Genomic DNA, 18,580 nt, shown 5'->3' with positions numbered 1-18,580 from the left:
CCGATGTGCCTTCCTCTCATAACGTGTGTTGCCAATAAATAAAATATACTGTAGATGTTTTTTTTTAAACATTTTGACAAGCTTTATAATAGCTTTAAAACCGGAGAGTAACTCTTTTCCACATAGTCAACCATGTGTCCAGTTACTCCTGCCCAGAATTGCAAATATCATAGGACACATCTGTCAAACTCAAGGCCCATGGGCCAGATCAGGCCCACCACATTATTTAAAGTGGCCTACCAAGTTATTCATTGGGGCCTGCCACATCATTCAATGCGGCATTCACTGTGGTCTGCCACATCATTCATGCGGCTCACCTCATTATTTAATATGGCTTGCCACATCATTCAATGTGGTCTTCCAAGTCATTCAAGTGGCCCGCCATATCATTCAATGTGGTAATTTAATGTGGCCCACTATGTCATTCAATGCAGTCTTTCAAGTGATTTAAAGCGGTCTGCCACATTAATCTGGTCTACCACACCTTTTAATTTTGCCCGCCACATCATTCAAAGCGGCCTGCCACATAATTTAATGTGGTCTCTTTGTGGTCCACTATGTCATTCAAAGTGGCCTGCCACATTTATTTGGGTTTTGCCTTCAAAGCCTTCCTGTGTCCACAAACGTACTGAGTTTGTAAACAAAAACAAAAACAACGTGTAATTATAAGAAGAAAAATATCAATCTAATCACTTTAGTATCATTTAAATACTGATTTTATATATCGATAATATATCAACGTCTGGATCGATCACCCCTACTTCACATTGAAGCTTTAGCAGTTAGCTTCTTATGTGATCCTGCTCGGTTTGTGTGTGTAGCATGCTTGGCCATTCCTTATCCTCTAGTCCTCCAGTGATAATCTACTTGGAAGAAACGGTTTATTTTCTGCCATGGTAGTGAGGATAAGTATCTTCGAAGCAGCTGTGGATAGACGACACGTTCTTTGCAGAACATGGCAAAACATGCACCCGCTGAACAAGAGTCTTCAATAAAAGATAAAAGTGGAGTTAAATGTTTATTTATCCATTTCATTTGACATGTTTTTTAAAAAAAGTGTTTTGTGTTTGTGGGATGGGTGATTTTCATGATTTTGCTGCTTTGACGTTTGTACGATTTGGTCGACATCTGACTTTTCGGAATGGATCACGAACGAAAACTGAACGTACAAATTAACAGCTCATGTCCATGTACAGACTGTTCAACTAAGAACAGTGAAGGGCAAATTCTGTCCTTATTAGTCACTGTGCCATCAAAATCATCTGGAAGTCGTTTTGTATCCTGTAGCCGCTAAGCCTAAACTAAAGCTAATGATGCTAGTGTAACGGATGCCATGTGTGGTTGTGCGATAGTACGTGCATGCACCTCTCTCCCTCATGCCTTCAAGAGTTCCACTGGACAACAAGCTGACGGCTTAGGTTTTTAGCTTGTTGGCTATCACTATAGCCTCTCAAAAAAATACATCTATTTCGGGGTTGGACAGCACTGTCACTGACACTTTGTTATGTTTCTCTATACACAGTGTGGAGCCGCTCCCCTGAGTTGATAATGATCACCTCTACTAAGACACAAACTGCATTTTTAAACAACCCCAATAAATAAGTGATTAGTAAACTCTAGTAAGTGTAAATGGAACCGCGTTACAGCAGATATTAATAGGAAATTTACAAGTAGATTATTACTAGTTAGAGAGAGGATAATACAACAACAACAACAACAACAGTTTGTGTGTCAGCATTGTCACAGCCAGTAAACAGCATGTGCTGTCGATACCAAGAGAAATTTTAGTATATGATCGATACTAGAGTGATTAGGTTGATATTTTTATTTTTTTCTCAAAAATAATTTCCCGTTGTTTTTGTTAATTACAAATTGAGGAAATAATTCCCTGGATACAGGAGGACTTTCATAGCAAAAAAACAAAATTTACAGTCAATAGTATCCGATCTCATTCATGGATGATCGACAGTATAAACCCTGATCAGAACATCCCCACCAGCTAATTGACTAACAGTACACAAACATATAGACAGGTTATAAGCACCTGAACTCCAAAGCCCACAGTGACACCTAGAGGACAGGATGATCTCATTGGGAAAAAAATTGGGGGAAAAAAAAAGGCTCATTGTTGCAAATATTTCTTTATGCGCTTGTAATAGTAACGATCAGAAAATGGGTCGCAAAGTTCCTTTTTACAGTAAGTTTGATGGAATTGAAGATTTTTGATTTGAACAAAGTTCATGGTTTACACGCATGTATCGAAACAAACAATAGGAGGCTGCCTGTTGATGTTGTTTATGTTTTTATAGGTGCCTTTTTAGGAGACCCGGATTCAAACGTTTCATTGTATTTAATTTAAGGCTGTCAAAAAATAAATAAAAAGAGTTAACTCATGTGCTTAATCACAAATAATGATCACATTAATTATATAGGCAGATTAATCACACAATTTTTGAGTGCTCATCTTTATCTTAACCGTGGATGATATTTCACCTCAAAATACACTGTGGCGGGAATTGAGTTTTATTTTTAGACTTTAGTTTTAAGCAAATAATTGACATGCATTCAAGTAAAACGTTACAGAAAATGTTCCTGGATGACATTCTGGCACTAAAGTTAAAGTTAAAGTACCACTGATAGTCACACACACACTAGGTGTGGTGAAATTACCCTCTGCATTTGACCCATCCCCTTGTTCCACCACCTGGGAGGTGAGGGGAACAGTGAGCAGCAGCGATGGCCGCGCTCGGGAATCATTTTGGTGATTTAACCCCCAATTCTAACCCTTGATGCTGAGTGCTGCTGGGTCCCATTTTTATAGTCTTTGGTATGACTCGGCCGGGGTTTGAACTCACAACCTTCCATCCATCCATCCATTTTCTACCGCTTATACCAATCTAAATTACATTTGTGTCAAAATATCGGGGTCTTTTATGAAGTTGATTTAAATCGTAGAAGCGAGGAATAACCTGTGGTTAATCACGATTAATTCAAATTCAAACGTGTAATTAATCTGATTGGAAAAAGTATTAATGACAGCACTGAGAGCTTCTTCCTGATTGGCACTGACAATTCCTATGGATCTGCAGCAAAGCATGTGGCTCCCATTCAGAGTTAATGATCAAACGCTATACTTTCTATGATTAGTAACACACAATATTTTTAAAACAAAGTATTTACCAAATTTCTTAGTTGTTGCTGATGTCAGAACCAATTTCCATGCAGGCTTCGGGTTTGTTCTATCAAAAAGCCAGGCTCAGCTCTCAATAGCTCAGCTAAATTACAATGAAAAAAGCAGCCAAAAGCAAATGCAACCCCCGGATTCCCCTCAAAACTCAATTTAATACAGTACACAGTTAAGCCCGAAGGCATTTTTCCTCCCAAATTTCCTCTTTGGTGGTCTTTGTAGGCCTAGCACAGGGGTCGGCAACCCAAAATGTTGAAAGAGCCATATTGGACCAAAAATACAAAAAAAAAATCTGTCTGGAGCCGCAAAAAATTAAAAGCCATATTACATACAGATAGTGTGTCATGAGATATACATTGAATTAAGAGGACTTAAAGGAAACTAAATGACCTCACATATACCTAAAAATGAGGCATTATGATGCAATATGTACATATAGCTAGCCTAAATAGCATGTTAGCATCGATTAGCTTGCAGTCATGCAGTGACCAAATATCTGATTAGCACTCCAACAAGTCAATAACATCAACAAAACTCACCTTTCATGCACAACCTTAAAAGTTTGGTGGACAAAATGAGACAGAAAAAGAAGTGGCATAAAACACGTCCTAGAAAGTCGGAGAAAGTTATACATGTAAACAAACTACGGTGAGTTCAAGGACAGCCAAAATTAGTAGGACAAAACGGCGCTCGCCAAATACTCGAATCAGTGAAGCATGTTTAATATAAACAGTGTGCTTTATAACAATTAGGGAGGTTTGTGTCATGTTTGTCCTCCTACAGAAACCATATTAAAACAAAAAATAGATTTTTTTCTACTCATCTTTTTCCATTTTTCATACATTTCTGAAAAAGCTCCAGAGAGCCACTAGGGCGGCGCTAAAGAGCCGCATGCGGCTCTAGAACCGCGGGTTGCCGACCCCTGACCTAGCAGATCAGGGCTAGATAATGAGACGCAAAGAAAACGTGGGGAAAAAATTCCGCCACAGGTGGCAGGGATAAAAACATCACTCCGAAAAGTCTATTATTGTACTGTAGATCAGACAGTTTTTTGCCACACTGGCATATGGAATATTCTAGTTATCAGCTTGTCTCTAACAGCCGTAGTCACATAACACATCTGGAGACCCTCAGTGATAAAGTGGGTGTAGGAAGAATTGGAAAAATATTCTATTGATTGTTGTTTTACGGCATATAGAGACGAGACACATTGTTGGACCCCTGGAATATGACATTCCACCACTTGCTCTTTTCTTTTAGTGGAGCCCCTATTGGCACTCTTTTCATTTTACTGAAATATATATTACACATATATCAATGTTTCTTACCAACATGAAATGAGAGATGCAAATACTGAAGTTAATCCATAAAATAAACACACAGACCTTATCACTATCTCCCAACATTTTGAATATAAAGTACAGTCTTTATTTGAACAGAGGGTATTAGTCAGGGCATGTCTCAGGACACTGGACTGGACTGGAGTGTGGTCCACCCCATTGTGGCCACTAGGGAGCGACTGGAACCAGGGAACTGAACACCACTATAAGCATCATGCACTTACTGACTAAATCTTGACGAAATTAATAATATTTATTATGGATGACATACCCCTAAATATTTTGCTTTTGTTCTTTTTGCCTAATGGGGTGGTTTAGATAAATGCAGCCAGACCATAATAATAATAACAATAACTAGTTTGTTAGTATTTGTACAATATTTCATTATATTTTTGCCATTGGTGTTATTTGTTTTGTGCAGAAATGTTGTTAGGTCAGTCCCTTACTTTTTAGAGTAAATTCCCTGAAATAGTCCAATAAATATAATGATGAAATAATGGTTACAGTGTAAAATTTATTGTAAATTCTGGATAATATTTGCATTACTTTTACAGTAACATTTGCAGTAATATAATGTGAAATATCTTCACAGCACTGCAGAGCTGTGATTTTACGGTTAATTCCAATAAAGTTGCAACAAAATGATGTCACTTTAAAATTGTAATTGTATCGTTAATTACTCTGGGTTAAACAGCATACCGCCACTTACTGTACATATAGTCTATAGCAGGGATTCTCAAACTGTGGTACGTGTAACACTAGTGGTACGCAGGCTCCATCTAGTGGTACGCCAACGAATCAATTAAATATTCAAACAGTGTTACTGTTCAAACTGTGTAACATTACAGTGGCAAAACAATATTAAATATACATGTTAAATAAAACCTCTGCCTTATTTTTTATGAATATTTAGGCCTACTACGCTGCTGTATTTGAATGTTGGTCATTACGTGGTACTTGGAGTGCCAAGTGTTTTTTTTTTGAGGTGGTACCTGTTGAAATAAGTTTGAGAACCACTGACCTACCGAACCCTTTAAGGAAAAAAAAACAGTTTGAGTTCACGGTTATTACAGAGGACTATGATTACAGTAGATAGATAGATAGATAGATAGACAGTACTTTGATTCCTTCAGGAGAGTTCCCTCAGGAAAATTAAAATTCCAGCAGCAGTGTACAGAAATGACATCGAATTTAAAAAGTAAAAGTAAATAATGGTATAAGTAATTAATAATTATTGTTTTGCATCCCCTGTCATCATTCTACGCCAGAGAGGAGTTGTACAGTCTGATGGTGTGTGGGACAAATGAGTTTTTTAGTTTATTAGTCCAGTATTTTACTGTAGGAAAAAAATATAAACAAAATAATTTTATATGACATATTCTATACGTGTGCTTGGACTTACGTTTAAGTTGCCGGTGCCTGGAGCTGCTGTGCTGACATCCAGTGTAATCCATGCAGTGCAAGATGATCAAAACAAAGGAGATCAGTTGTAATTGCATAGTAGCCCAAAGGTGAGACCTGTCAAGCCAATGTCAATGTTCACCAAAAACACTTTTTTTCCCAAAACACTTTTTTTGTGTGTGACAGTGGCAGGTATAGTGGATGGTGGATGTCCCCCGTCAGACAGGAATGGCCTCCCAACAATGTGGTAATAAGTGCTGTTGAAGGTGCACAGTGGCCCAACGATGCCTGGGCCGCTTGAACTCTAACATCCTGCACAGGATCCTCATAAGTGCCAGGAAGACGAAGAGTCAGGCATCCGAGAACATTTTCCCCCAAACAGAAATCACCAATATCATTTGGTCGAAATAACTTTGCAGGGATTAAAAAACAAAACAAAAAAAAACACACAAAGTTTTAAGATATTACATCCATGTGGGGAACTCCAAGCGCTGCTGTATCCCGATGGTGACGCACCGTGCGTCCTGGTGACGCACTGATGGGCTCTTCTTCATCAAAAGTTTAAAGACACACCAGGACTCGGCAGTAAGTGAAACAGTTGCTCAGTCACTAAATGGGCTCCAACTCGCTCTTCCTCTTGGTGGCAGACAAGTGGAATCTAAAAAGAACATCTCCGCACTTTCAGCGCTTTTCTGCTTTGCGTGCAGGAGTCATTCACTCCCCCTGTTCTCTCTCTCTCTTTCTCTTTCTCTCACTCGAAAGTTTATTTAGAGGGCAAGCCCCCCGTGTCAGAGAGAGAGAGAGAGAGAGAGAGAGAGAGAGAGAGAGAGAGAGAGAGAGCGAGCGAGCTCTAAGAACATTTAAAACCAGGCTTTAGTTAGAGATGTTCCTGCAGTTTCTCTGAGACTCCTGCCTCCCACTGCGCCTGCCACTCAAGTGATGGAATCATTGGAAAGTGAAAGTAAAAGAAAAAAACAAAGACAAACTTATTTCCCTCCGATACAATCGGATAGCAATCAATCACTCAATCAATCAAAGTGTATGTGTATAGCCCTAAATCACGAGTGTCTCAAAGGGCTGCACAAGCCACAACGACATCCTCGGCTCAGATCCCACATCAGGGCAAGGAAAAACTCAACCCAATGGCAATGAGAAACCTCGGCGACCGGTGCAATGCACGTGGAGTGGATCTAGTTAATAGTGTTAGAGTCCAGTCCATAGTGGGGCCAGCAGGGGATCATCTTGAGTGGAGACAGGTCAGCAGTGCAGAGACGTCCCCAACTGATGCACAACTTTGAACAGCTGGCGCGTCATCTGTGGTCACCTCAGCACAACTATTTGAGAGATCAAACATTTATGGTTCAAATATGCTAAAGCAGGGTTATCCAAAGTGCAGCCTGTGGGCCATTTGCAGCCCCAATTTTGTGAGAGTATTCTAAATATGCTGTTAGTAAAAATAGCAAACAGGTGTAGTATAACAAGAACAAAGTTGAAATGTTGATGCCAATAAAACAAAGCTGTCATGCTGGCATTTTTTTTCCCTTTAAAGTGGACCTAAGATGACTTTATTCTATCCATCCATCCATTTTCTACTGCTTGTCCCTTTCGGGGTCGCGGGAGGTGCTGGAGCCTATCGCAGCTGCATTCGGCGGAAGGCGGGGTACACCCTGGACAAGTCACCACCTCATCACAGGGCCAACACAGATAGACAGACAACATTCACAATGTAGGGCCATTTTTTAGTGTTGCCAATTACCTATCCCAGGTGCATGTTTTTAGAGGTGGGAGGAAGCCGGAGTACCCGGAGGGAATCAGACACAGGGAGAACATGCAAACTCCACACAGAAAGATCCCGAGCCCAGGATCGAACCCAGGACCTTTGTATTGTGAGGCACATGCACTAACCCCTGTGACTTTAATCTACATTTGAAAATACTTCCTCGTGGTCTAGATCAGTGGTTCTTAAACTTGCTCTGCAAGTACCAAAACAATGACGAACAATAAAATACAGTAGCATAGTAGGCCTAAGTACTCATTAAACAAGGCAGAGGTTTTATTTAACAAGTATATTTAATATTTCTGGCCACAGTAACATTACTCACAGTTTGAAGAGTAACACTACAATTGGATATAGGAAAATAACACTGTACTTAAAAAATACATCAAATATAATTAATTGTGCATAAAAGTACCACTAGATGATGCCCACATACCACCAGTGGTACACATACCACAGTTTGAGAATTCTTGATCTAGGTCAGGGGTCGGCAACCCGCGGCTCCGGAGCCGCATGCGGCTCTTTGATCACTCTGATGCGGCTCAGCTGCATACGTGCCGACCCTCCCGATTTTTCCGGGAGACTTCCGAATTTCGTTGCCTCTCCCGAAAACCTCCCGGGGTAACAATATTGAGGGCGTGCCTTTAACGTCCGATTTTACAATATCTGCGTGCCGGCCCAGTCACATGTTGTATGCGGGCTCTGCCCCCCACACACACACACACGTAAGTGACTGCAATGCATACTTAGTCAACAGCCATACAGTTCACACTGAGGGTGGCTGTATAAAATAACTTTAACACTGTTACAAATATGCGCCACACTGTGAACCCACACCAAACAAGAATGACAAACACATTTCGGGAGAACATCCGCACCGTAACACAACATAAACACAACAGAACAAATTCCCAGAATCCCATGCATCCCTAACTCTTCTACATTATACACCCCCGCTCCCACCAAACCCCGCCCCCACCCCCAACCCCGCCCCCTCCAACCCCGCCCACCTCAACCGACGCACGGAGAGGGGGGGTTGATGTTTGGGGGGGCAGGGTTGGGGGGGCAGGGTTTGGTGGTAGCGGGGGTGTATAATGTAGCCCGGAAGAGTTAGGGCTGCAAGGGATTCTGGGTATTTGTTCTGTTGTGTTTATGTTGTGTTACGGTGCGGATGTTCTCCCGAAATGTGTTTGTCATTCTTTTTTGGTGTGGGTTCACAGTGTGGCGCATATTTGTAACAGTGTTAAAGTTGTTTTATACGGCCACCCTCAGTGTAACCTGTATGGCTGTTGAGCAAGTATGCATTGCAGTCACTTATGTGTGTCTGCAGAAGCCTCATATAACATGTAACTGGACTGGCACACTGTTTATACAGGTTGTAGAGGGCGCTAAAGACAGTGCCATCACGGCACGCCCTTATTATTGTTGTTTGGGTGAAAATCAGCAGACATCCGATAGAATAGGTGCCCTGAATTTTGGTAGTCTCCCGTAAAAATCGGGAGGGCTGGCAAGTATGACGCTGTCAAGCGCCATTCATATAAAACTCGCGGGCCGCACTAACAATGAATTTTCATATTAAGGTGCGGGCCGCAAAATAACGTCTCGGGGGCCGCGTGTCTGGTTTATACATGGCACAAAGCAAAAAAAAACTTTGTATGCAGTGTTATTTCATTTTAAATTTCAAAAGAGTTTTGTTTTCTTGAATTTGTGAAACGGGTCAAAATGGCTCTTTGAGTGGTAAAGGTTGCCGACCCCTGATATGTATTAAATATGTTTTGGTGTAAATTTTGCATGAATTTTGCTCCACAGTCCCTTTTACAACCCGTTTTTCTGCAAGATGTTTGTAGAAGCGTTCCAAGGTTGCAAATGAAACCACACCTCACCCGTAAAAGTATTATAATGTATCTTCTAAAAATGTACACTTTTTGAATACATATTTTGAAAATGTTCAAAATAATAAACGTTATGATGATGATATAGATTCACACGGTCATAACATTAGGCACACTTTCCAAACGATTCAGAGAGTGCATAAAAAAGCTGAATTTTATCAGCATTTATGTCACTGTGTTTCACAAGTTGGTGTTTCCTCAAGCTCAGCTGATCTCATAAAGAGCCCCTCCCTCTCTGGCTGATAACTTTACCTAATGACCGAATAAGTACGCCCACCTTGCCTGTGACATCATCATAATGTCATGCAGACTGCTGTGTTTGAGGCATTCAAAACTGTGTGCAAGCTCAAGCCCAAATGCATGAACCTCATGTGACACTTGGGCATTGTTTAACACACGCACCCACATTTGAACAACATTTATAAGTCAGAGAGAAGACAAAAATCATCATAGGGCTCTTATAAACCTATATATTGTATTTGTGTTAAAATGGAAAATATCAAAATGGTCCCTGCATCTTTGGATATTTCAGTGTGTCAGTGGAAGAAGTTTGGACACCCCTTTGCTAAAACTTAAAAAAAATATTTTATATAACTTTGTAGGCGACAACATTTTAGCTGTGGGACAGCAGTTTTGTGCCAAAAATAAAAAATAAATAAAAAATACCAATACCAATGGGGATCTTAATTGGTTCTGTGACGGGGCTCTTAACTCAAAACACTTATCTTAAATCAACGTCTCCCACCGATAAGAATTACAATCAATTCAACTGGTGCTTGGCCCCCAAAACTGCACAATTTTGTAACACGCTTTAAAAAAATAAAGACTTTCAGAAAATAAATATTGTATAAAATACTCCCAATATCTCCTAGCTGCTTCACCGTCAAACACATCATCATCAGCTTTTCTATATTTTCATGGATAAATATATGCAGTTTAAATAATTTTTTTTAAATTCTTGGCTGACCTTAGACTCATTCTTCTTCAGGATGGTGCAGACTAGCAGCTCAAACATCTTCACCAAGTTGGTGACATGCACAGTCATGTTTTTGATGATTTCTTTCTTTAATTAAATCAGTAGCATCCACTTCTTCTCAGCACTGTCCTTCACACCCGTTTTTCTCCTTCCCACGGTAGGATTAACAAAGTTATGTCCATCTCAAGCTGTAAGCTAATGATAGCGAGTGAGATCCGATGTTTTGGTTGTATCTTATGGCTTCACTGTGACATTTTCTATGCAACTTAAAGCATAACAATTAGTTGAGAGACAGCTTTTATGTCAAAATAAACAGACAAACTAAAAATAAACACATATATATATATATATATATATATATATATATATATATATATATATATATATATATATATACATATACATATACAGGTAAAAGCCAGTAAATTAGAATATTTTGAAAAACTTGATTTATTTCAGTAATTGCATTCAAAAGGTGTAACTTGTACATTATATTTATTCATTGCACACAGACTGATGCATTCAAATGTTTATTTAATTTAATTTTGATGATTTGAAGTGGCAACAAATGAAAATCCAAAATTCCGTGTGTCACAAAATTAGAATATTACTTAAGGCTAATACAAAAAAGGGATTTTTAGAAATGTTGGCCAACTGAAAAGTATGAAAATGAAAAATATGAGCATGTACAATACTCAATACTTGGTTGGAGCTCCTTTTGAAGACAGGAGAGGCACAGGATCCACGTTGCCTGAAGTCTAGTGTAAAGTTTCCACCATCAGTGATGGTTTGGGGTGCCATGTCATCTGCTGGTGTCGGTCCACTCTGTTTCCTGAGATCCAGGGTCAACGCAGCCGTCTACCAGCAAGTTTTAGAGCACTTCATGCTTCCTGCTGCTGACCTGCTCTATGGAGATGGAGATTTCAAGTTCCAACAGGACTTGGCGCCTGCACACAGCGCAAAATCTACCCGTGCCTGGTTTACGGACCATGGTATTTCTGTTCTAAATTGGCCCGCCAACTCCCCTGACCTTAGCCCCATAGAAAATCTGTGGGGTATTGTGAAAAGGAAGATGCAGAATGCCAGACCCAAAAACGCAGAAGAGTTGAAGGCCACTATCAGAGCAACCTGGGCTCTCATAACACCTGAGCAGTGCCAGAAACTCATCGACTCCATGCCACGCCGCATTAACGCAGTAATTGAGGCAAAAGGAGCTCCAACCAAGTATTGAGTATTGTACATGCTCATATTTTTCATTTTCATACTTTTCAGTTGGCCAACATTTCTAAAAATCCCTTTTTTGTATTAGCCTTAAGTAATATTCTAATTTTGTGACACACGGAATTTTGGATTTTCATTTGTTGCCATATCAAATCATCAAAATTAAATGAAATAAACATTTGAATGCATCAGTCTGTGTGCAATGAATAAATATAATGTACAAGTTACACCTTTTGAATGCAATTACTGAAATAAATCAAGTTTTTCAAAATATTCTAATTTACTGGCTTTTACCTGTATATATATATATATATATATATATATATATATATATATATATATATATATATATATATATATATATATATATATATTACATTACTACTACACTTCCACACTGAGGTGTGCAAAAGGAGTCCACAAACCTTCAGTGGTCACGATACTTAAAAGCACACTCTGATTGACTTGTTGTCCTCGAGTGGCCTATATTATTGTAGTAGCAATATTTTTTTAATTTCATTTAGCCATGTGTATGCTTAAAAATGCTTAATTCAAGGCAACAGTTTTATAGAATATGCTTCGGGAAAAAAAATCTGCAAATATTTGAAGCGCGATAAAGCGAGGGACAACTGTATTTAATACACTGTTTAGATTATTGTCATGAATGTCAATATTTGATAAACAAAAAATATACACAAATCAGACATTGTTATAACAGAAACGTGATGTATACATAAATGTGCCTGATTAACATCATTTTACACACTTTTTACTTCATGCTGTCATAATTCCCTCTAAAAACAACTTCTGCTGTAACTTGGCACTATTGAAATCTATAATGGATACAATTAGTCAAAAAAATACACCAAACTATTTAAACTTGTATTTGCTGTAAATTGCCAAATAAGTCCAAATGTATTACTTTATATTGGATAGGAGGAAGCCATTCAGCTATAGCAGGGCTAGGGAACCTATGGCTCTCGAGCCAGATGTGTCTCTTTTGATGACTGCATCTGGCTCTCTGATAAATCTTAGCTGACATTGCTTAACAAGATAAGTAATTAATAATTCCGCTGGTAATCAGTGTTAAAAAATAACTTTCAAAATATAAAACATTCTCATGCATTTTAATCCATCCATCCGTTTTTTTACCGCACATGTTCAAGAAGTCGCATTAATGGTAAGAATAATTGTATTTATTATTGGTTAGCTTCAGAATAACAATGTTATTAAATCATTTTTTAGACTTATACTTTAAAAATGTTGGTCTTACTTAAAAATGCACGCATTTAGTTGTATTCAGTGTTAAAAAATATGGTATGACTCGCACAGAAATACCCGTGAGTTATAGGATACGGCAAACTTTATTTATCCCTCAATGGGGAAATAAAAAAACTAAAAAATGAAAATGAGTGATATTAATACTATTAATAGTAACGACACTATTACCATCTTTTATTTATAGATCTGTATCGCTCTGGAATAACCTGCCTAGAATTCTCACCGGCATTAAAGGCCTACTGAAATGCGATTTTCTTATTTAAACGGGGATAGCAGGTCCATTGTATGTGTCATACTTGATCATTTCGCGATATTGCCATATTTTTGCTGAAAGGATTTAGTAGAGAACATCGACGATAAAGTTCGCAACTTTTGGTCGCTGATAAAAAAAGCCTTGCCTGTACCGGAAGTAGCAGACGAGTAGCGTGACGTCACAGGTTGTGGAGCGCCTCACATCTGCACATTGTTTACAATCATGGCCACCAGCAGCGAGAGCGATTTGGACTGAGAAAGCGACGATTTCCCCATTAATTTGAGCGAGGATGAAAGATTCGTGGATGAGGAAAGTGAGAGTGAAGGACTAGAGGGCAGTGGGAGCGATTCAGATAGGGAAGATGCTGTGAGAGGCGGGTGGGACCTGATATTCAGCTGGGAATGACTAAAACAGTAAATAAACACTAGACATATATATACTCTATTAGCCACAACACAACCAGGCTTATATTTATTATGCCACAAATTAATCCCGCATAACAAACACCTCCCCTCTCCTGTCCATATAACCCGCCAATACAACTCAAACACCTGCACAACACACTCAATCCCACAGCCCAAAGTACCGTTCACCTCCCCAAAGTTCATACAGCACATATATTTCCCCAAAGTCCCCAAAGTTACGTACGTGACATGCACATAGCGGCACGCACGTACGGGCAAGCGATCAAATGTTTGGAAGCCGCAGCTGCATGCGTACTCACGGTACTGTGTCTGCGTATCCAACTCAAAGTCCTCCTGGTAAGAGTCTCTGTTGTCCCAGTTCTCCACAGGCCAATGGTAAAGCTTGACTGTCATCTTCCGGGAATGTAAACAATGAAACACCGGCTGTGTTATCCGCCACACCAGTCAAGGGGTGCGTTCTACGGCGGGGGTGCGTTATCCAGCACAACACCTGCCGCAATACACCGCTTCCCACCTACAACTTTCTTCTTTGCTGTCTCCATTGTTCATTGAACAAATTGCAAAAGATTCACCAACACAGATGTCCAGAATACTGTGGAATTTTGCGACGACTTAATAGCTGGCCACCATGCTGTCCCAAAATGTCCTCCACAATCCGTGACGTCACGCGCAGACGTCATCATACCGAGACGTTTTCAGCAGGATATTTCGCCCAAAATTTAAAATTGCACTTTAGTAAACTAACCCGGCCGTATTGGCATGTGTTGCAATGTTAAGATTTCATCATTGATATATAAACTATCAGACTGCGTGGTCGGTAGTAATGGGTTTCAGTAGGCCTTTAAAGTAAACATGTTTTTAAATGTGAACCAATATTTTATCTGAATCTGTAAATTAGTTTGCATGTTGATTTTTGTTTGGTTTTGTATTGTGTAGTTATATCTATATGGGAACTAATATTCTGAGACTGTAAATTGTTTGCTTGTTTGCTTGTTGATTTTTATTTGTTTCTGTATTGTGTAGTTATAAATACCGGTACATGCTTTTACTTGTAATTGTATTGAGTTTGTGGACCCCAGGAAGACTAGTGGGTTGTTGTGGCAAATGGGGATCATTAATAAAAATCTAAATCAAACCACATACTGATTGCACATTCATACATATTGGAGGGCAGCGTTTCAACGGAGTAACCCAACATTGTGAGGCTGCATACAAGAAGGGACACATTGCCTCCTCTAGAGGGAGTCAGCTCCATGAAAGCTTGAGGCTGAATTTCCCCCCGCACACAGAAGAGAGTGAGTTTTGTGGCCAACTCGCACTCACACTTGACCTTTCCTCGCAGAGATGCATCTCAGTAGCGTTTGCGTCGAGGAGCTGCAGAGGCCCAGAGAAATAAAAAGCACTCGGCATACTTTCCCCTTGAATACCGCCTAAAAATACATCATCAGTCATTACTGCCACCAGTCCTTCAATCAACAATCACATTCAGATATGCTCAAATGCAAAGACTTTGACATTCTTCCTCCTTTCGTGAAATCCGAGCAGCGCAGTCCAGAGAGGCCCTGGATCCTCATTTGTCTTTTAGTGGGTGGATGTGTGTGCAGGAAAGTACACAGTACTGCTCCTCTTTGTGGCTTCTGGCTTTCCATCATCTTCAGGCCGAGGAAATTTACGCAAACACAGAGTGGTCGTTCTCTTTATGGCACCATTTCCATGTTTGCCCTGCACCAAGCCAGAAACCGTACAGTTGAGTAACTGAGACTGATTCATTGTTTTAAACTCTTTCACCTCCTCCCCAGCCTGCTTTTCTCAATCCCGCAGTTGATCCTTGATATGCGTGAAGAGTATTACAAGTAATATACAAAACTTTACCAAAAGTTTATAGATGTACAATATAATAAGTCCAAGTACCAATGACTGTCACACACACACTAGGTGTGGTGAAATTATCACCCTTGATCACCCCCTGGGAGGTGAGAGGAGCAGTGAGCAGCAGCGGTGGCCGCATCCGGGAAACATTTTTGGTGATCTAACCCCCAATTCCAACCTTTGATGCTGAGTATCTGGACTGGGCTGCCCTGTTACGTATACTCATTTAGAAAGCACAACTCAACATATAGTCCCGTGTGCAGTGAATGAAATGGGACCCGTTATGCAAAACCAAATACCTGCCGTTGTGTATTTGGGGTCTGCATGAATCCCGAAAACTTGAAATCCAACCATGTAGGCATGGCGTAGATATTTATAAAATAATCTTGTTTTCCTTCATACTTCCTCCAAATGAGCCGTTTGGAATTTTTCCCCAATTGTGGCGTTTTTGACCTGCTCAGTGGCCCTTGTGGTTAGAGTGTCCGCCCTGAGACTGGAAGGTCGCGAGTTCAAACCCCGGCCGAGTCATACCAAAGACTATAAAAATGAGATCCATTGCCTCCCTGCTTGGCACTCAGCATCAAGGGTTGGAATTGGGGGTTATCTCACCAAAATGATTCCCGAGCGCGGCCACCGCTGCTGCTCACTGCTCCCCTCACCTCCCAGGGGGTGATCATCGGAATGGGTCAAATGCAGATGATAATTTAACCACACCTCGTGTGTGTGTGACTATCGTTGGGACTTCAGCTTTAACTCAAACTTTTAACTTTACCAAATGTGATGTCAGCGGATTTTCCTTATATGGTATGAATTTGCCTTAAGAGATTTGCGCGTGTCCGACGTTGTAGTCCATAGACATGCACCTGGGGATAGGTTGATTGGCAACACTAAATTGGCCCAAGTGTGTGAATGTGAGTGTGAATGTTGTCTGTCTATCTATGTTGGCCCTGCGATGAGGTGGCGACTTGTCCAGGGTGTACCCGCCTTCCGCCCGATTGTAGCTGAGATAGGCTCCAGCGCCCCCCGCGACCCCAAAAGGGAATAAGCGGTAGAAATTGGATGGATGGATGGATGGACGTTGTAGTCCCAACGCTGTCGTCAATAAGCTCCTTCTTTTTCTCTTGTTGTGGGGCAGACTGGCTCGTACATGCACATGTATCCTCCGCTGTTGCCATTTCTAATACAAATCAGAATATCATTTGAAGTTAATCCGTGACTAAACTCCATATTGATGCACTAAAAACGACAAAAAAGACGGCGGGGAGAAGATGCTGTCAAAGTGGAGCCACGTAAATAAGACTGCCCACAAAAGCGGCTTGTATATGGTCTGTGAAACATAATCTTTGCAACATTTTGACCAAGGAACCACCATTACATGTTATGTAGACCACAAGGAAGTGTTTTAAATGTAGAAAAAAAAAAAAAGACCCCTTTAATAAGGTTTTTACAGGACAAAACAACATTATTGTGCTGAAGTCTGCAATGTAGTTACCCCACAAGCACCGCCCACCGCTCACCTCTGTCCCAACAGTCTGTTTCAAATGGAGGAATAATGCTCCTCTTTGTGTCCCACTCTCAACACCCCGAGTGGGTGCAAACGTGCGTTTGGGTGCGTGTACGTTGTGTTGTGTATGTTGCACTGGGGTGCGGAAGGTTAAGGTCACTTGGTCAGTCCACGTCCAGTCTGCTGAGGGAATCAGTCCACACCTGAAAATGAAGTCGGGCAGGTGCATAAACCCTCCTGCTTAAGGGTGGATGTTTCATCTTGAACACTCCATTTAGTCCTTTTTGCGATACAAACATGTGTGTGTGGACACATTGTCGTCATTACTTCAACCTAAAAGGAGTCCTGTTAATATGATAGAGGCTCTTTTTATATAATTTAGTTCAAAATCACCTTTGTTATAATACAATTGTTCTATGGAAGCTCACTAGATCGCGCTGTTTTTTACTCATTTAAGCCTCTTTGACATGTGTCCTGCCCTGCAGCTTGCATGGGCATCGAACACGGGACCACAAATCCCCACTGGTTGAGAGTTAAGTCAAGCAGTGCTAGCCAATGAGCTGAAAGCCACGGGCTTTCAACTCCGTGTCCGCTACAGCTCTTAAAGGGCCCCTCTATGCTGACAACATTGGCAGTCATTTTATAGTTCTGGACCTAAAGTTAGTTCTACAGGTACAATTTCCCCCCAAATAGACATAGTAATGATTTTAAACTAGTTTTCTGGTGAGTTTCACCACATTTTGGAAAGCCCACTTTTGACTCCAAAATCAGCCTGCTGAGGTCACAGAAAGAAGACTGGAGGCTATAACATATTGCATAGTATGTTATTTGATTGCATACTCATCCTTTATCATGTTTTACCTGTTTATTATGTGTTTTACAGGTTTCCGCCACTTTTTGTGAGAGACTTTGCAGTTCCTTCTTGGAGCCGACACACCAGTGGCTGTATTATGGAGCTTGATATTATGTATACCAATGTTTTTCATTGTGCCCATTGGGTTGAGTTTTTTCTTGCTCTAATGTAGGATCTGAGCAGAAGATGTCGTTGTGGCTTGCGCAGCCCTTTGAGACACTTGGGATTAAGGGCTGTATCAATAAACTTTGATTGATTGATTGATAAAACATAAAAAACAACAACACCTGGAACATGTTTTCTCTAGTTGGAAGTGGAATTCTTGTAGGCGGAAAAGTGACAATTTCTACTGACACAGATGACAGCACAAGATATAAATGTTTTTTTTTCTAATTTGTAAGGTATGTGAATGCTGTCTGTCTATCTGTGTTGGCCCTGTGATGAGATGGCGACTTGTCCAGGGTGTACACCGCCTTCCGCTTGAATGCAGCTGAGATAGGCTCCAGCGACACCCCCGCCACCCCGAACGGGACAAGCAGTAGAGAATGGATGGATGGATGGAAACTTTGAAAAGTTGTGCTGCCTCATCTGACGCCATCTC

At 40.5% G+C, this 18,580-nt stretch overlaps 1 protein-coding gene across 2 annotated transcripts in view; it reads right to left on the bottom strand.

The window, feature by feature from the left end:
- Positions 1-6,646, bottom strand: part of rspo3 (R-spondin 3) — a 45,498-nt gene extending 38,852 nt beyond the window's left edge. For both annotated transcript variants that reach the window (XM_061950485.1, XM_061950475.1), the window contains exon 1: positions 5,930-6,646. In XM_061950485.1, the coding sequence (XP_061806469.1) occupies positions 5,930-6,026 (97 nt within the window). In that variant the 5' untranslated portion in view covers positions 6,027-6,646. The remainder of the gene's footprint in view (positions 1-5,929) is intronic.
- Positions 6,647-18,580: the final 11,934 nt, after the last annotated feature.

The sequence above is a fragment of the Nerophis lumbriciformis genome, linkage group LG04, assembly GCF_033978685.3.
Source record: "Nerophis lumbriciformis linkage group LG04, RoL_Nlum_v2.1, whole genome shotgun sequence".
Lineage (NCBI taxonomy): Eukaryota > Metazoa > Chordata > Actinopteri > Syngnathiformes > Syngnathidae > Nerophis > Nerophis lumbriciformis.
The sequence above is the reverse complement of the archived record's forward strand: the minus strand, read 5'-3'. Positions and strand labels throughout refer to the sequence as shown.